General features: G+C 35.3%; 1 protein-coding gene across 1 annotated transcript; it reads right to left on the minus strand.

The window, feature by feature from the left end:
- Window positions 1-867: 867 nt before the first annotated feature.
- Window positions 868-19,741, minus strand: DTWD1 (DTW domain containing 1). The gene is made up of 5 exons (XM_047862988.1): window positions 19,594-19,741; window positions 15,556-15,874; window positions 11,005-11,148; window positions 10,059-10,305; window positions 868-1,184 (listed from the first exon to the last, which is right to left on the minus strand). The coding sequence occupies exons 2-5, from the start codon at window positions 15,817-15,819 to the stop codon at window positions 937-939; spliced, it is 903 nt and encodes a 300-aa protein (XP_047718944.1). The 5' UTR covers window positions 15,820-15,874; window positions 19,594-19,741; the 3' UTR covers window positions 868-936.
- Window positions 19,742-19,770: the final 29 nt, after the last annotated feature.

Genomic DNA, 19,770 nt, shown 5'->3' on the forward strand with positions numbered 1-19,770 from the left:
AGCTCTAGGGTTATAGCATGATTAGCTCACAATTTCAAATAAAACAATAAAAAGAATAGACACATATATAGCACTGAGTATAGCCAGGTGCTGTTGAAAGCTCCTTAGATACATTAACTCAGTTAATCCTCATGATAATGCTATAAGGTGGCAACTGTACTATCATCTCTTTAGAAATGAAGCAACTGACATATGACTGGTAAGAGGAAAAAGAAAAGCTAAGATTTAGATTCAAGTAGCTAGCTCTAGAATCTGTGCACCATATTGCTTTTTGAAAAATAAACCCTATCTCCTACAGCACTCACATCACTTGTCAGAAAGGATGCTGGGTCATGTGCTCATCCTTGGCTCAACCACCAGGCACTTCATTTGCTAAACTGGGTCATATGTCCTTACCCATGGTAGGACATGACTGCCAGTAATTTCTGCCTAAAAAAGATGTCAGGCAAATGTAAAAAGCAACAAATGTCCATCACAGGCAGTGTGGAGTTACAGAAACAGCCCTAGCCACTAAAGTTGCAAGTCTAGTTCTGCCTATGTTTGCCACAAACCTCAAGCCAAGTATTTATGACTTCATTTTCAGTGAGGAGATTCTGATCCCATCTACCTCCAAATGTGGTAGTGGGTATAGACAGAAAAATATGAAGATCCCTAAACAACTATTATATCTAATTGCATAAATATAACATATATTATATTAAAATGTAGTAATGAACTGAGATATACCCAACTTGAGCAAATAACTTCTGAAATGAGTGTTTCAGTCAATACTATCTCTAAAAATTCCCTTAGAAACTGAAGTAAATGAATGAAACCTTATTTTCTCAAGTGATCTAACAGACATTATATATTAATATTTCTTAAGAATAAACAAAGCACAAGTAAAGGTTTATTAATTTTTAGCAAAATAAAATGACATAAGTAGCTTTTTAAAAACTAATGGATAAGTTTTCTCATTTCCTTGTCTCCAGAACATTTGGCATTCTTTATCAGCTGGTACATAAAAGAGTAGAAAAATAAGAGATTGTCATATTGTCCTTGGTATTTCTCTTTTAATATATCAGTATGGTAGTCTACTAGAAAGTAGTAAATAGCTTCAATTGTGGAAAGGAAGGTGTCTGGCTTTCCTTTTTGATGGCGCCAAAAGCAAGTTTTTCTTGTTTTCAACTCAACTTGTAACAGTCCTGCCAAAAACAAATAAGTATAAATAACTTTTATTAACCACAGGATCTGGCACAATGATAATTTCTCTTAATTATTTTAAGAATTTTTTTTAAGAGAACACACAAGTTCCTTCAACCCCAACCAAATAGGGTATTTTCTTAAATGCATTAAGGTAAATACAGAAGCAATATAAAACATAGAACAAAATCTTATACATAAATCTTAGAACTTACAACCATGAGTTAAAAGTAATCAAGATGCTATTTTCTATCTACCAGTGTCTTTACATTTTAACCAGTGACAGGACTAAAATCACCAATATTCAGAAGGTTTCATTTCCTTGATAAACTGACATTTCAAACATCATTCTAAAACTCACTGAGAGAGATAGGCAGGTTAATGGTCCTTAATATGGTTAAAGTTGACTTCTGGATTATCACTTTTTGGCTATATCTTCATGAACAGAGTACCTAATGTTGTTTCTTTAGCTCTGCCACATCTGTACGTGAGGCCTCAATGACACAGTCAGCTAGAATGTCTTAGTCCTGTGCATTTAAAGAGGAAATAATTCATGAAATCACAGAACAGTTCTTTGACCTCTTAAAACTCAGATGTCAACATACAAACCCAAAATGCTTTTAGCACCTTAGACCACTACTTAGATTCACATTGTATTTATTTTGCTATACTTTTTATAAAGCATATTTATTTCAAAGTGAGAAAGTAGTATTAAAGGGAAAAGGGAGTATTAAAATGAGCCTCCCTACCCAGATAAGGAACTTTTGAGTTACCAATGATTTCCTACTATCACACCTCTCTTTAACCTAAAAGCTACTTCAGAAATGCAGCAAAGAATGACAAGAAATAAAATACTGTAAAAAATTAAGATTTTTAAGAGATAAGGAGGATCAAATGTCTACATAGGACTTGTAGGGGGAGAGAACAGAGAATGGAGGAGAGAGAGTTTTTAAAGAGATAATGCCCATGACTTTTCCATAGACTATTTTTAAAAATGCAAAGCCACAGATCCATGAAATAATGTATCTCAAGCAGAATAAATCTACAGAAATCAATGCCTAGATCCATCACACAATAGTGTAACTGCAAAAGAGCAAAGTTAAAGAGATTTTTAAAACAGGGATTAAGAAGTGGCAGATCATATACAAAAGATCATATACAAAAGAATGGTAATGGGAATGATAGGAGACTTTTTATCAGCAATAGTAAAGTACTGAAGACTCCAGAATAAAACCTTCAAAGTGTCAAGAGAAAAAACTAACAACCTCAAATTGTGTACTCAGCAGAACTATGTATTAATAACAGGAAGGAAAACATTAGTAAAGTAACAAAAACTGAACATATGCCAACAGGAAACCAAATGAAAGTAATTGCTAAGGAATGTATTTCAGCAAAGACAGTCTGGGTTAAAGAAAAGGTGAGCAAAGAAAACGATAAACATCTATGCAAATCCAAATGCTACCTGAATGAAACAAAAACAATAACCATATCTAATTTGTGGGCTGAAGATAAAGGACAGAACAAAAATAATGAAGAAAATAACAGTAACTTAGTGAACAAGGAGGAAGTTGAATCAAACATTGTCTGCTAAGTGCTTAGCGTGTTCAAAACGGAAGGTTAAAATCTTGTTTAAAATACTGTTTGACTTAAAATAAGTCGCATGTGCAGAGTACAATTTTCTAAAAGAACCAAAATAGGAATATTACAGAATGGAAAAAGATAAAAACTTGAAAAAAAGTCAACAACAAAAAAAGTAAACAACAGGAAAAATAAAATTAAGATGGTAGAAATACATCCCAAAATATCAATACTCATAGCAAACATGAATAGATGAAACCCTCCATGTAAAAGATTCTGAGACTGAAACACAGGATGACCTCTACAGTCTGTCTACAGGGCTTCCCTCAACACCAGAGGGTCAACCCGGAGGTCTGAGCTGACACAGTAAAAAAACAATAAATTAATTAGATGTGTAAGAACTGGAAAGGAAGAAACACAATTGACATTACTTACACAGAAAATACTTTTAAAATCAATAAACAAATTACTAAAAATATAGTATCTTAGGGTAGAGAGGATTTATACAAGACATAGCAAGTGCTCAACATGAACACTGAATTCTACATCAAGAATTTCTATTCCTCAAAAGATACCATAAAGAAATTTAAAAGATGAGTCATAAGCTACAAGGAGATATTTCAAAACATTATTATCTACATTCTAGTAGATCTAAAGAATTCCTACAAATCAATTTTAAAAAATTAGAAAGATGCACATAATTGTTTCACAGAACGGGATGCGTGTGGCCAAATAAATGAACAAAAGGATGCTCAATCCAATTATTAATTAAGGGAAAGGCAAACTATGATCACAATGAGATGCCACTTTATACCTGCTAGACTGGCAAAAATCAAACATCTGACAATACCAAGATAGGAGGCATCATGGATCAATGAGGACTCTTATACATTAATGACAGGTGTATAAATTTGTATACCCACACTTTGGAAAACAGTTGGCATTACCTTGTAGAAGTGGGCATTCTCATATGCAACAACCCAACGATTCCACTTCAAGGTATGTTTCCTTAAGGAACCTTGTACATGCATAAGAGTATTCGTAGATGCATAATTTGTAAGAGCAGAAACTAGAATTAACTCAAGTGTTTCATCAATAGGAGACTAGATAAACTGTAGTATATTCACACAGATAATACACAGCAGTGAAAATGAATAAACTATAGTTAATCACGTAACAACAGGGGTAAACCTTAGAAACACAATGCTGACTTTAGATTGCAGGTCCCCGGGAATACGACATGCAGGTCAAAATAAAAAACTAAATAACAAAGATTATGAAAGCTGATGCATATAAATAAAACACAAAGGAATGATGAAAACATAATTCAGGAGAAAAGTTACCTCTGATCAGGGGAGAAGTGGAGTCACGCAGGGAAGAACATAGGTAGATAAGTTATTGATACAATTCTGGTGCCTGGGTTCTTAATTATTCATTATATCACCATGTGCTATAAAATTATATTATATATATGTTCTTTCGCATGTGTCATAACTTAGTTTAAAAAGTAATATAAATAACACCTTTGCCTATTTAGTGGCAGAATGAGAGCCAGAAGTCAGGTCCCAGCCCTGTTCTTCCCATTAGGCTTACAATACAAATCTAATCATGTCAATGTCTGGCATTAAATTCTCTACAAGTGTCATAGCACCTGTGGAAAAAAAGACCGAATTCCCAGGCATGATATTCAAGGGCATTCACAGTTTGTATTTCTTCACAGTTATTTCTCCTACCATTCTTATATACGTACACATTCTACACCATATTCAACTTTTTCAGTGTCCTGAATGTAAAATGATGTTTTTATATCTTTGTGTATATGCCATTCCCTTTGAATGAACTGCCCAGGCCTCAGCCCTTTATCCATCAAGATTTCAACAGAAACAGTTAATCCTTCAGGGACTCCACGAAGAACAGGATTGTGTCTCCTCAATGCTACCCCTGCATCCAAAATTTATTGAATTTTCTTACCTGCTTACTTGTCTGCCTCCTGTAATAGATTACATGGCAGACAATGTCCACTATGTTCTCAATATTCATGTTCTCCTTCTCTCAGTATTAACAAACCTCAATCCTGTTCAGTATGGCAAGTGTCCAGCTAAAAATAAAAACTATGTCCCAGCTCTACTCATAGCCAGAGTGGTCATGTGAACCATTCTGGCCAAAGAAGGAAAAATGAAAACTCCTAGGAGGAAATTCCAAGAAAGCTATTATTATATTATATATTTATTTTTTAATGAAAGAGCCAGACTCAGTGGGCATATAACAACTGGAATATATATATGGTTTGTCTTGGGACCTAGCAGCTATCTTACAAGGATTAAAGTGATGAAGGAATAAAATGGAATGAGTATGAATCTTTACAGGCATTGTGAAGTCCTTATAATAGTTTGGACTACCTATTTCTGGACTTTTACCCATGAAAAGTAAACTCACTACTTGTTTTAAGATTCCATCTGGGTTTCTGTTTCATATGGGGAGACACAACCCTAACTAACAGCCACTGTGATCAACTAGAGGGTAGAGAGATTGCTCTATTCTCCTTTCTATCCCCCAATCTAGGACATCACCTATCCAGGACAAATATTACTGAATTTTAACAAATATTACTGAAATATTAACAAATATTACTGAATGAATGGACAAATCACAACCTTTAAAGTATTCTATCTGGGTATTTTGAAAATATTCCAATTTGATTTTTTTAAATGTTTTATTTATTTTTGAGATAGACAGAGTATGAGCAAGGGAAGGGCAGAGAGAGAGGGAGACACAGAATCCAAAGCAGGCTCTAGGCTCCGAGCTGTCAGCACAGAGCCTGATGCCAGGCTCAAACCCACAAACTGTGAGATCATGACCTGATCAATGGAGCCACCCAGGCGCCCTGAAAATACTTCAATGTGAATAATTTTGATTCAAAGATACACAAAAGTTGTAACAACCCAAACCAAACTCTTTTGACTATTTGTATTAATGTTAACTATATCCAAGAAGTAAAGGCAAACATTTGAAAATGTCCTAATTAGTACAGTTAAAATGTTAACATAGGATTTGATATCACAATGCAATTTCTAAAAAACAAACCCAAAGTAACTATTAAATAATGGTTTCTAATGCACCTAATATGTTCTAAAATGTTAAGTATAAAAATCAAGAGTTAGTGATTATTACCATTAATCCATCCTGTTTTAAAGATTTTCTTAGAAGTATATAGAACCTTTGAAAACACACTGGAAAACACAGGCATGGGATTATATAAAAAATATTTATTTTTAAAAGCCAAACACATATATTAAAAAATTCTTTTGCTAGCATTTTTTGACAATCAATAATTTTATGATGAAATCAGCAAATCTTTTTTAGCAGAATTTTAAAGCAGATAATTATAAATGGCTTTTCCCTTCAAAATTATTGCCTGAATTTCTTCAACTGAAAAGTAAGAGTAAAAATCTTGAGCTATCCTCATACTGTCATTGTGAGGACTGAATGAGGCAGTATATGATACAGCACTCACTTACACACTGACTACAGTTCAGGCAATGCTTTTAATCTAAAAAAAAAAGCAGTCACTTTAAACATTATATCAATACAGTCAAAATGAAGGGAGATGGCTGGCTAATTAAAAAAAAAATGTTTTTAAATGTTTATTTATTTTTGAGAGACAGAGACAGAGCATGAATGGGGAGCAGGAGAGAGAGAAGGAGACACAGAATCTAAAGCAGACTCCAGGCTCTGAGCTGTCAGCACAGAACCTGACACCGGGCTCCAACTCAAGAGCAATGAAATCATGACCTGAGCTGAAGTTGGATGCTTAACTGACTGAGCCACCCAGGTACCCATAAAACAAATTATAATATGATCCCAGTTTTTATAATTTGGACTGCCTCTCCAACAAAAGTAACCATCCTTCCTCACCACCTTCTTCTAAGGCTTCCTATGGTGAATCTTCAAGAATGTTATATCACTCTTCACGTGTAAGTTCACATTTTATGATTAAATTATGCGCTCAACCTTCAAATGTTTTATTTTGCCCAGAGTAAAACATTCAGAGCTGTTTCTCTGTAAAATGTGGCAAAACAGTATGTTTCTACATTGTTAAAGAGATTCTTAACCTCTGCATTCATAAGATAACCGAAACAATTTCCAATACATTACATTTGAGGGTTTTATCTGAGGTTTAAAGCTGGCTTGTTCATGATGAATGGATAAAGAAATTGTGGTTTATATACACAATGGAGTACTACGTGGCAATGAGAAAGAATGAAATATGGCCCTTTGTAGCAACGTGGATGGAACTAGAGAGTGTGATGCTAAGCGTAATAAGCCATACAGAGAAAGACAGATACCATATGTTTTCACTCTTATGTGGATCCTGAGAAACTTAAAAGAAACCCATGGGGGAGGGGAAGGAAAAAAAAAGAGGTTAGAGTGGGAGACAGACAAAGCATAAGAGACTCTTAAAAACCGAGGAACAAACTGAGGGTTGATGGGGGGTGGGAGGGAGGGAAGGGTGGGTGATGGGTATTGAAGAGGGCACCTTTTGGGATGAGCACTGGGTGTTGTATGGAAATCAATTTGACAATAAATTTCATATATTGAAAAAAAAAGCTGGTTTGTTCAGTTTAATCCCATCAAATGATAAAATGTTTTAAAACCCAAAGGCAATGATTTATAGCAAACATGGGTTGTGTCTTAAGGAAGTAATTTGGTTTTTCTGGAAACTGTGTTTTCACATATACAGAGATTGTTAAGTATGTGCAAAGCCTCAAGTAGTCCCTGTGGTGCAATAAGGCACTAGAAGGGAGAGGGGTTGAAGTAGGACATGCAGATTTCATGATTTTGAAGGAATTAAGAAATCCCCTTTTAAAAATACAGGATACCTACTATGTGATCTGGAAAGGAATAACAGAAATTTTGGTACAAATCTGACTTGAAGCCTTAATTTCAAATATGAACACTCTGAAAACAGATTTTTGAATTGTGCCTCAATAATTCCTTTTATAGTTTTTTTAACTGCTTTCACTCATGTTCTTTCATTTGATCCTTTCAATTACCATATAAGGTAATTGTAAAGAAAGTAGTTCAGAAAAATCTTCAAAATGAGGAATAAGGTGCTGCTGTAACCATCCAATGCAGTGTGGCAGGGAGTGCTCCAAAGAGTCGGGCCTCAGGGCTCCATCCCTCTATTAAATATCAGCAAAAAGATTCTTCTAGGTCTTATAGTCTGTAGTTTCTCTCTGTCTCTCTCCTTCCCACTCCCCCCACCCCCTTCCCTTTCTTTCTCTCTCTCTCTCTCTCACACACACACAATTTCTCTGTCTCTATCTTTCTGCTTATCATTCTCACCAACAAACACACAGGTATGCACACAATTAGATTGACAAAGCAATCTTACCAACATGTATGTTGACCTCAGAGGTATGAACTATGTAAATTAAATCTAGTATTGTCACTCACGTTAGTTTGAGATTAGTTAACACAAGTTAAACTCCAAAGAAGTGTCATAAACTTTCTTTTCTAGGTGATGTGCATTTTTAACAACAGCCTGAGAAAGGGTCTCCCAGGTTGAAACTGTTTTGGCAACTGTCTAAAACCAACTGGGTAGCTCTCTTGCCTTCTAATCAAACATGGTACACAAACAAAGCTATCAAGAGCTGGAAATAAATCTAAAATATTTAGAGAAACTACTGAAAAACCCTGAAGAACTAAGTAAGGTGCAAGTAAATAAGAGAGGTAACATGAGTTCCTGTTCTTCAAATTACTAGCTGTGCTAGTTGGGCAAGTGAAGCAACTCTTTTAAACCATTTTATTAGGAACTAAACTTTTCACTCTAAGAGACAGAGACATACAAAGGTAAAACAAAAGAAAGAAAATCCCTGGGAAGTTAAATCTTGGAATTGGAACTCTCCATGTGAACTCATGATATATGTCCATTTTCCTTGGCTCTATCCACTGTAGCAATGACATCCAAGTTGTAATAAATTTACCAGCTCTTGATTTCTAATATTAGTCCCCACTAAAAAGAACCACAGCTCCTTTGTATAATCAATCATTGGTTCTAGATCTGGGGCAGGAAAAAAGTACAAGTGAACTTGGCACATCCTGTTGTACCAGAAAAGACTAATGAGGCCATGACACAGAGAGGGCTTGAAGGCCTCCACTAGCAAAAGTTGAGACAATGTGGGCATCAAAAAAGATACAATCACAACATATTACGTATGATGAACTAAAAGGAAATCTAAAAATGTACAGTGACCTCAAAAAGGGGCAGGGGAGAGTGAAAAAAAAGAAGGGGGGTGTGGAGAAGAGTTCTTTACATAAGAAAGTCAGCTAACAAATGTAAAAGAAATGTCATCATTTTGCAATCCTTGATGTAAGTACTGATTTAGGCAAGTCATCAATGAATACTAAAACCACTCAGTGAACAGCAGTTGAGAAATAGACAGTTTATAGTCTCGAAGCATCACCCCACAGGTTACTACTACTAGTTTCAAAGAAGAAAACAAACCTTTATAATGGAGAGGCCTGGCAATCACCACTTTAATTAATTAAAGTTGTTACCAATAATGGAACTTACATTATATGCGTCTTGATTTGATGCAATAATAAGTATATAACTTTACCTATGAATAGGGTAATCATGTAATTAGTAAGTTAAAGAGCTTCATTTCTGAGAATGAAAGGGAATGCTATTAATAATCATATCAGAACAAGTATAAACTGGAATTGTCATGGACAACCCTAGATTTATCCTTGTCACGAAGTATCCTTGCAAAAATACTGAAGTGAATCTAATTATGATGGAGCATTCAGACAACTGCCCGGTCCTCCTCACGCCAGCCAAAGTCATAGAAAACAAAAACAGGAGAAGCTCTATGTTAAATCAGACTGAGGAGGCCTAATAACTACATGGGATATGAAGGAAAAAAGAGCTACAAAAGATACTTTGGGTCGATTAGGGAAATGTGAATATGGACTATGTTCTGTATTACAGATTAGAGAACTTTTGTTAATTTGCTTACAGTGATAATGGTATTGTGACTTTGCAATTATTCTTAAAAGATGTACAGTTAGGTATTTAAGGGTGAAGTGTTGTCAAGTCTGCAACTTACTTTCAAGCAGTTCAACCAAAAATTAATGATATATCTAAGTATAAACACACATATAATAGAGAATAAAACAAATGTGGCAAAATGTATGGGTATTCAGTGCAATTCTTCCAATAATCTGCAGGTTTGAAGTTTTTTTAAATGAAAGTTGGGAGACAGAGCAATCCACAAAAAAATTGTTTTTCTTACCTTGAAGTCTCTCATCAGTGAATATTTTGTTTGTTTGGTTCCAGGTGCTATCGATAAATATAATTTTTTTCAGTGTTGTGTCTTGGCCCTTGCTGTCATTTAAATCCTGTTCTTCAGTTTTCTTGCGTTTAACAGATGGCTTCTCAGGGTCATTTTTGTCTCTAACATTATTTTGAATCCTTTTTTGCAGATGAAAAGAAAGATCTTTTATTGAAATAGACTTAGGTCCAGGAAAAACCAGTGCAACCTAAAGCAAAGAAACTTAAGTCAGCAGTGTGCTATTATGATCTTTGAAATGAATAAATTCTGACTTACAACTTGACAAGAAACAAACATGTTGAATATGTTCCCATTATGTTCATAATATGGTTTCTTAGTTCGTATCAAATTAGATCTGTATGTACTATAGGCAGGAAAATGGAGAGGGAAGAAAGTAAAAGCAGGCACAGTAATATCGGCAGTAAGTAAAAACCTGAAGAAATAATGCAGAAAAACTATATAAAGTGGAAAGACGAGATTCAAAAAAGCCTTAACAATCTAAAATCATTTGATCTTTGAAGATACCAATGAAGTAAATAATTTGTATGTTTATTGCTATAAAAAAATAACTCTAGGTCATTAAGAAAAATATTAAATTATGTTCAAGTAAGCTTATAAAGGTAATGGAACTTAAAATTCATTTTTAGAGACACCTGGGTGGCTCAGTTAAGCATCCGACTTCCACTCAGGTCACAATCTCACTGTTCTTGAGTTTGAGCCCTACATCAGGCTCTGTGCTGACAGCTCAGAGCCTGGGGCCTGCTTCAGTGTCTGTGTCTCCCTCTTTCTCTGCCCCTCCCCCACTCACACTCTGACTCTGACTCTCTCTCAAAAAAAAAAAGAAAAACATTTAAAAAATTCATTTTTAGACTTAATGTGAAGAGTTGTAAAAAAATAAGCTGCCTACTTCATGGTCCTTTTCTTCATATTCTGGAATACAAGGATACGTGTAAATATTTACAAATTCAGGTGCTAATAGTTTTGCATGTACAGCAGTACTTTTGCCATCTGTTTCATTTGGATGTTTAATGATGTCAATCTTCAGTGGAAGCTAAAATTAAAAAAAAAAGAGAAATCAACACAACAAACATAAAAATTCTAATTTTTATGTTAATAAAAATAATCTTAGGCTAAAATAATAAGTTCACACTAAGCTCCTACAAATATAATTTGAAAATCATACATTTCTAAACTAGAATATTAAGAATTCTAAGAGCCATAAAGCAAACCCAAATTTCTTCCTTGATATTGTTGATCACATACTAAACAACTATTTCCAACTCCTTTAACATAGAATCTGCTCTTAAAGCAAAGTTTCAAGGTCATTTTCATTTACGTTACATAGGCAGGGAGTCCAATTCCTTGCATTTCAGTATCTGTGCCAAGAACATTTTTTATAATTTCTATAAACTCTAGGTTTGTTAATTTTATGACACAATAAAAGGAAATATAAGTTTGGGCAAAGGCTTCACATCTAAACTTCAAGTCAAATTTTATTCCCTACATGTCCTTCGAGATCAAAGGTATTACCCTTTTTTGTGAACATCATGATTCTCATCAGTGGCCTTTCACAGCAAAAATGAAATAATCATCAATTGGAAAAAGTAACAGGTCCAAGAGGTGCACACTTTATATAAAAATTAACTCTCTTCAAAATAATTTTGTCTATTTTCCTTAAAGTTTCTTTGTTATGGATTATGTCCTGCCTCTTTGTAAAAATAATATTCTCTTGCATTTCTTGAGTGAGATTTTACTATCATTTCACTGACTTGTTTGATTTAGTTTTCTGTATAATGTGTATACAGGTGCTACAGTCAAGAGTATGAAAATGAAAGCCAAGTCATATCCCCCCCCATAACATATAAGAAACTCCAAGTTGGATTCTTCACTGATTATAAATGATTTATTTGTTATGATAAACACTCTTCCAGCTTCTGCTTTACCCAAAACAGGATTTTAGGTAGGATTCTAGGTATTTACCCTGGGGCAAGTTATTTTACCCTGGAGTACAAAATTATTTTTGTTTTTTAAAACAGCTTCAATAAAGGGATAAAATAGGTATAATAAATGCCACATATTTAAGGTATACAATATAATGAATTTTAACACCCCTGAGTTCATCACCACAATCAAGATCACAAATTTATCTGTCGCCCCCAAAAGGCTTCTTGTGCCTCCCTCCTTCCCCTTTCCCCATCAACTACCACTCACAGTCCCTAGGCAATGATGATTGCTCTGCTATCACTATAGGTTTGCATTTTCTAAGGTTTTATATAAATGAAATCATATGGTATATGCTCTTTTCTTTTTCTGTTGGGGTTTCTTTTTTTTGGTTCTTGAATATGTATTTTTTACTGAAATAATCATTCATAAATTCATATACAAATATGGTATGTACTCTTTTCATCTGACTTCTTTCACTCAGAATAATTGTTCTGAGAGTCATCCATATTGTTGTACGTATCATTAATTCTAGAGCTGGTTTTTAAAGGAGCAGTTGCCGCAGGCTACTAGATGGTCCCAACTGCACATACTTTACTTTTCTGGGTGACTGTGTGGAAAAGGAGGGTATATATCCCAGAAGGGCCATAAATATGTACCCCAAGTAGTTTTCAATTTAGGGTTTCAAACGCCAAATCTCCTTCCCTCCCCACTTGGGCCTAGTGACCAATTAGGGCCAATTGCTTCAAATCACCAAACCAACTTCTAGTTATAGAAAATTTACCATTTAAGTACGCAGTTCACAAATGATTTTACATCAGTCTACTTCTGGCTGAACTCTACGTCAGAATTTCCTCATGATGCTCAGTCTCAGTTGACACTACATTCCCTTTCCCCAGGGTCTCTCAGTCCCAGGTCAGCATTATCTTAGCCCAGGGCAGATAGAAAGAGGAAAGAAGAAAAAGAAAGCACATTGTGACAAAGTATTCTATTACTAGTAAAACTGACTTTCTTCTATGGCTGATGAGTAGAGCTGAAAATTCCAAAGGTGACATTTCTGATTAGCTGGCTATGTCTGAAGGGTACCATTTACATCAAGGACACAGAGTGTTACTCATATATTTAAAAGTCATGTACCTAGCCTATCATGGACTAAATTCTACAAGTATATGACAATTATGCAAACTTTGTGCTCAAGAAGTATCCTGGGACCCAGTATAGGTCCCTGAAGTTTCTGATACTATGAAACAAAAGCACAGATCAAATTGTGGAAATAATACTGTTTGTACTCTAGTTCACACATTTTAAAGGAAGATACTTCTTAAATAATGACAGGGTACAGAGTAACACCGGCAGTGTTAACCACAGTTCAAGTAGAGATGTTCTGTTTGCAAATATATAAAGAACATCTGTTCTCTAACACCTATAATTCCTATAAAAGATTTACCAAATCTTTCTGCCCCAATTTATTAAAATGCCATTAGCAGGAACCCTAAGCCTTTTCCAGTGTAATTATCAACTTTCCCAAAAAAGAGTCTTTTAAATTCTAGGGTTCTAGGGGCACCTGGCTGGTTGAGTCGGTTAAGCCTCCTACTTCAGCTCAGGTCATGATCTTGCAGTCTGTGAGTTCGAGCCCTGTGTCGGGTTCTGTGTTGACAGCTCAGAGCCTGGAGCCTACTTTGGATTCTGTGTCTCCCTCTCTCTTTCTGCTCCAACCCCACTCACACTCTGTCTCTGAAAAATGAATGAACCTTAAAAAAAAAAATTAAATTCTAGGACTCTACTAAAGATGAAGATTTCTTTTACCTCATGATTTTTTTTTGGGGGGGGGACTCCTTTTTTAAAAAATACCCAAGAGCATCTTTTACTTATGCATTTCTCATGACATTTAAAAAAATCATATTCTGCATGAAAAGAATCAGTATTTATGAATTTATTCCATAGACTAAACTTTAAAGCTTGGGAGGCACTTACTCATCATGTAGTCGTCTTTCCTTCCCAAGCAGGCTATCTAAAAGCAAATGCTGAATGATTTGTAAAAATAAAGTAAACATTAGAAAGAAAAATTTACAGAGTTTTTATTACTATTAATATATGTTAACATACTGAGTTTTATATATGGCCATTAACATATAAACACTTTTAAAAACTCTGCATGATCTGGTAGGCTATTTAGAGTTGATCAAACCCTTGGCATGGTGTTTTGAGTCACTGATTTGGAAAATAATCCTCTATTCTTAAATTTCTATGAAAAGTCAGTATGTTAATGACTTTTATTATTCTGATCTTCAATCCTTTGGAACACAATACATCTTAAAACTTCTAAAAGGATACTCTCTTTATGTGGCTATGATATGAACAGAAGATAGAATAATTCTGTGTATACTTTAAAAGCTATACTTTGAAATGTAACATTCTTGCAAGATAATAGGAAACTTAAAAAAAATTATTTTCCTCAAGCTTTCAGTTTTTTTAAGGTAACTATGAAGCTGATTAGATTCCATGCCTATTTCTTCTTGACCAGTAAACTTTCCAATAGCCTGTAAGTGTGATTTTAGACCTCTCAGGAGACCATGAACTTGACAAGACAGCATACAAGCCAAAATGAAATTCAAGTAACAAAATATAAGTATTAAAGTATTCTACTTCAAATTTAAATGAATCTTAAAGTCACCATATTAAATATTTTTGAATATAGTTTCAACTTATTTTCTTACCAACAAATTCTAATGAGCCCATGTGTAGAGTTTAGTCTCTCTAAAGCCCTAATAGGCAGCAAATTTTACACATTATTTGATTTACTACCCAAGTTCATGTAAATGTTAGACAAGTTGACATATATGTAATAAGCTCTTTGATTACAAAGATATCATGGTCTATACACCTTTCACCTACACAAGAGTATCTTGGTAAGCAAGAAAAAGTATAGCGTAAGCAATCAATTCAAATCAATTTTTTAAAATCTGACTTAAATAACTACAATTATAATATGGCCCAATGAATACGTAGCCTTTTCAAGTTTACTTAGTTTAGGTCACTGACATGAGCTCTATCTCCTAGTGTAGGATGGGGATAATAAGCTTGTTCTACAAAAACCTAAACAAACGTCAATCCTAGTTCCTTTAGGATATGTTTTTTTAAAAAGAAGTCCAAGGCCTTGAAGTAGTTTTTGAAGTTCCTTCAGGCAAGCTATATACTTGTCTCTTGTACTATTCATGTTTATGCCGTATTTTTTCCTATGTTTTAGATGAATTATAATCATTAATGAAAAAGTAATTGATTTCATTCAAAACAATACTACTCAGACCCAAGTATTTTAGCAATGTGAATCTCTTATTCCAGAGACAAGAAAAAGAAATAGATTTACCACTCTGTAAGCTTAAATTTTCTATTAATAGTATTCATTTCCACAATGACGCTATTTATCAAGCTTATCAATTATTTTAGAGCAGGTATATATGCAATGTCTTTTTAAAACCTCTTTTCCTACTTTCAAATAATTAAATTTCTTACCAACCTTCACAAGTGGCATCTGCTCAATAGGTACATTTTCAACTGGGACATAACATGTATAGCAATAGAACATTCTTGAACCACCACATTTGAGACATTTTGATCTTCCACTTTGCTGAGCTTTTTGAAGAACTTCTTGAGATGCTAGGCATAAGTTTTGAAGAGGATCTTCTGCAGCTATGGAAGTAGTTTGTGACTGTTGTATTTCCACAAATTTTGAATTATTTTCTTCTTTGTCTTTGAGAAATATAGGTGGATTGACAGACATTTTTCATTCAAACCAAAGTTTAACATCTATTTCTAAAACATACATCATAGGTGTGCTGCAAAAAACAAAAAGTGGGGGCAAAATAAAGATAGGAAATATTTTATACTTGTCTCCACAAATAAAATCACTCAATTTAATTTAAAACTGTGTGCTGCTATATTTATTTAAAAATGTTAATAAGCTTTTTAAGCCACTAAATTAGCATGATTTAAAATACAAAATTAAAAAGCAATAATCTCAATATATTACCCTTCTGGGCCATTCCCTCCATAAAAATAAAAAGATGCTATCTTAGAAAAGTTATTTTAAATATAAAACTTAGGTACCAACAATCCATTTTTTAGTGACTGTTGTTTTATTTAGGAATGTAATGGTTAATGTTAGTATCAGCCAGGAATGTATTCAACCCTGTAGGCTCTGACTTTAAACTGATGTTACATGATATCAAATATCAACCTAAATCCTAATGAAAATACAAGGTTCCAGTGAAATCAGTAAAATTTAGTTGGTTATGCTCTAAGAGATATATTCCTCTTCAACTTAAATTAAAACACACACACAAACATAACTAAACATCCACTAAAATAGGATAGGCATCTACTACCAATTATAATTTGTAAACTATCCCAAAAGGTGAAATATATAGCCGGAAAAATAAAGTGTGATCTTATAAACTTAAAAATTTTACAAAGTAACACTAATGTCCTCTCGCTTGAAGATTTCATACTGCTTTTTAAAAATATAAATCATTCAGATGCTTCACTTCTAGAGATAAAATAGTAAAATTACTTTCCCATTTAAATATTTCTTTCAAAGAATAATGGCTGTCCAAACTGTTTCTCAAATATTCTGTAAGCACAGTTATCTTTTTAGGGAGAAAAGAGACTGGGGACCTTTTGATTTGATATGCATTCCAAAGCTGTAAAATGAGCCTTTCATTATAAAGCCTTATGGCATTGTGGTGTTTAACTATGAGGCCCCAGGCACTTTGAGTACAAACACTAAGAGAAGAAATGCTGTGACTACAGCAGGAAACTTTTCTGTGGTATCCCAAATAGAAAGTGAACAAAAAGTCCAGTGGAACATAATATTCAACATAATTTACCAACAAGAAGTTAGTAAAACTAATTTAATTACTCATCAGGAGTTTTTTTTATAGATTGTAAATACCAGTAAGCTTGAGACCCAAAGAAAAAAGATGCTTGTCATTGAAGAAAAATACAATAAAATATACTGGGAAAATAAAATATATTGGCCAAATTTACTCAAAGTAAATTTACCAAGCTGCCTCCTTTTCTTGAGTCTCAGATCCATTTAAGATCATGTGAGAGAGTCTTAGACCTCTCACATGGATGCATACACAGACACAATATTTTGCACACAATTTCATGCGGTTTACAGATCTCTAAAAGGCCATCTACAGACTCAGGTAAAGAAATCTTGACTAAAATTAAAAAAAAAATCACTCTAAGGACAGCCTTAAAAGTCTGGGAAGAGATACTATTAGTCTCCAGAAATCGGAGCTACAAATCCCTTATTGGGCAACCGAAGGTCAACTGTCATAAGCCAAAAGAGGTCCCATTACTGCACTTAGGAAGCTAGTTAAGTTTCACCTAAATCTTGGTTTGGGTTTGCTCTGGTGTTGCTGAAGGTCCTTATGAAAAAACGTTTTTAGGTTGTAATAGTCTTGAATTACTTCATCATGGGACTCATTCTATAAAAGGAACTGGACTGGACTAATTCAACCTGACTCCATTTTCCTGGGTGTTCCAGTAACTATTTAGAAGGTTTGCATGTGTCACCAGAGAACGCAAGCAATATGGGGCTGACGTACACAGTTACCAGGGATGTCCAGAAGGTCAATGTGGTTGCCTGACATTCAGTGGAAAACTACTTGTGAGTTTTTCTAGGGCCCTCTAAGTGCATTCTGCCTCAGAAATATTCCCCTATATTCCGCTTGGCCTTCCAAACAGCCAAATGGATATTAGTGAAGCCTTATATAAATGTCCTTCCTCTACAAAATCAAACAACATAAATACCTAGGAGACAGTGAAAAGGAAATGTTTAGGGCTCCCCCCTCCCGTTTCACCTATACACTCACTTATGGCTGTGGTGGCCACACAAAAGACGCCAAAAGTGGTTAGTTATGGACAGTTCCCTCCAAAGGTCTCCGAAACCACATGACAAGGGCATCGGTCCTGACCTAGCCAATAGCCTGCCTCAAATGTGTACAAATAGTTTGCTGCAAATGTAACGATTCACAACCTTCAAAACATGCTTATGAACACCAAATTCTTTTGAGGTTTATTGATGAAAGTTTTGAGGGTTACTTAGAAAACATAAAAAGAATTTATTCCTAAAAAAGTAATAAATGCCTTGATGGTACACTCATCATTCTGCAAATTAGGGTGAAAACAAATTTTTTACTCCCCCTCTAACCTCTTTTCCCCCAAATCTAATCACTCACCAAGTTCTATCAATTCTACCTTGCATATAATCCTCTATTTTAGTCTCAAAGTCAGGACTCTAGATGTTCTATGACAACCTCTTAACATCTCTTTAACTTTGCCCATTTATTACTGGTTTCACTTATTTAGCACGGAAAAATCTGCTTTTTGTAGTTAGTTGCCTTTTAGCAAAGCTGTCCCTCCTAGCAGTCAACTCTGCAAGAGCAGAATTCTTTACTGATCTCACGTATCTATCTCTGTGTCTTGCGCAAAGGGAGGAATTCCACAATTCCTTATCACATCAAAACCATTCTAAAAAAGAAATCATGTGTATCAATCTCCCTACTGAAGAACCTAACAAACCATCTTTATGGGCCATCTGCAACCTGGCACAAGTGGCAGCATGGCAAATTTTATATATTATATATATATATACACATATATGTTTTTTGCAAAACGATACTGTTAAAAGTTCCTGGCTACCAGTCACTTCCCAATGGAATACTATATAAAACACCCCAACCACATATTTTAGATCAAGTCACTACTAGATAAAGCATTTTTCCTTAATTTTTTCCTTAAGTATTTTGAAGAACCTGGTCACATAATATACACAGGTCCAACATTCATTTTTGAAAAACCCAAGGTGCCACCCTCTTCATGCAGGACCAGTGGCCTCTCCCACATCATCCATCATGTGGTAGGCAGACTATCTTGCCTTAGTTTTTCATGGTACACTACGGTTTCGGGCAGAAGTAATACTTAAATGCTGTGGGTTTAAGCAGCGATTTTATCATCCAACTCCATGAACTGGCATCTTAAAAGTATTAATATACTTCTTTACTTGTCCTATGTTCCCAAGAAGTAATGCAGACATAAGAAAGAGACTACTTGGCTTATTATGTAACCACTACTTATTATGTTAAATACACTGCACGGCACTGTGCTTAGCTTCTCCTTCCCTGATTACCAATCCCTCGCAAACCACTCCAAACACTAAAAAATAAATGCTTCCTTGGGGACTGCCTGCCAGAACAGACTTTCCTTGGCGCGGAAACCAATGAAAAATAATTGTTGGGGGAAAACATTTTTTGTTTTGTTTTGAGGTAAAATTTAGAAGCCTTTTTCCCAAGGGGCCCGCAGGATCCTAAAAAATGCAAGCGCTCGCACAGGGACCAGGGCCCCGCTCACAGGCGACACTATGCACAACCTCCACTAAGGCCCGGCCAAGGAGCGTCCACTCCCTGCGGACGCACGGCTCAGGCCAGACCACTGGTCCGCAGAGGGGCGAGGAGACCGGCACCAGGGATCGGAGTGGGACTCAGACCTGCACCGCCCGCGGGTCCTCGCACAGCTCCACGCGTCTTCGGCTCCCCAAGAGCCCTAGGCGCGCTCCCGGCTGAGGCCGCGCGCGGGCGCGGCGGAGCGCTTTCCGGGAGACACCGGAGGGAGGAGTCCGGCAGTTGCTAGGGCCGTTGCTAGAGCCCGGCACCGCGCAGGTCCC

This window comes from Prionailurus viverrinus, chromosome B3, assembly GCF_022837055.1.
Source record: "Prionailurus viverrinus isolate Anna chromosome B3, UM_Priviv_1.0, whole genome shotgun sequence".
NCBI classification, from domain to species: domain Eukaryota; kingdom Metazoa; phylum Chordata; class Mammalia; order Carnivora; family Felidae; genus Prionailurus; species Prionailurus viverrinus.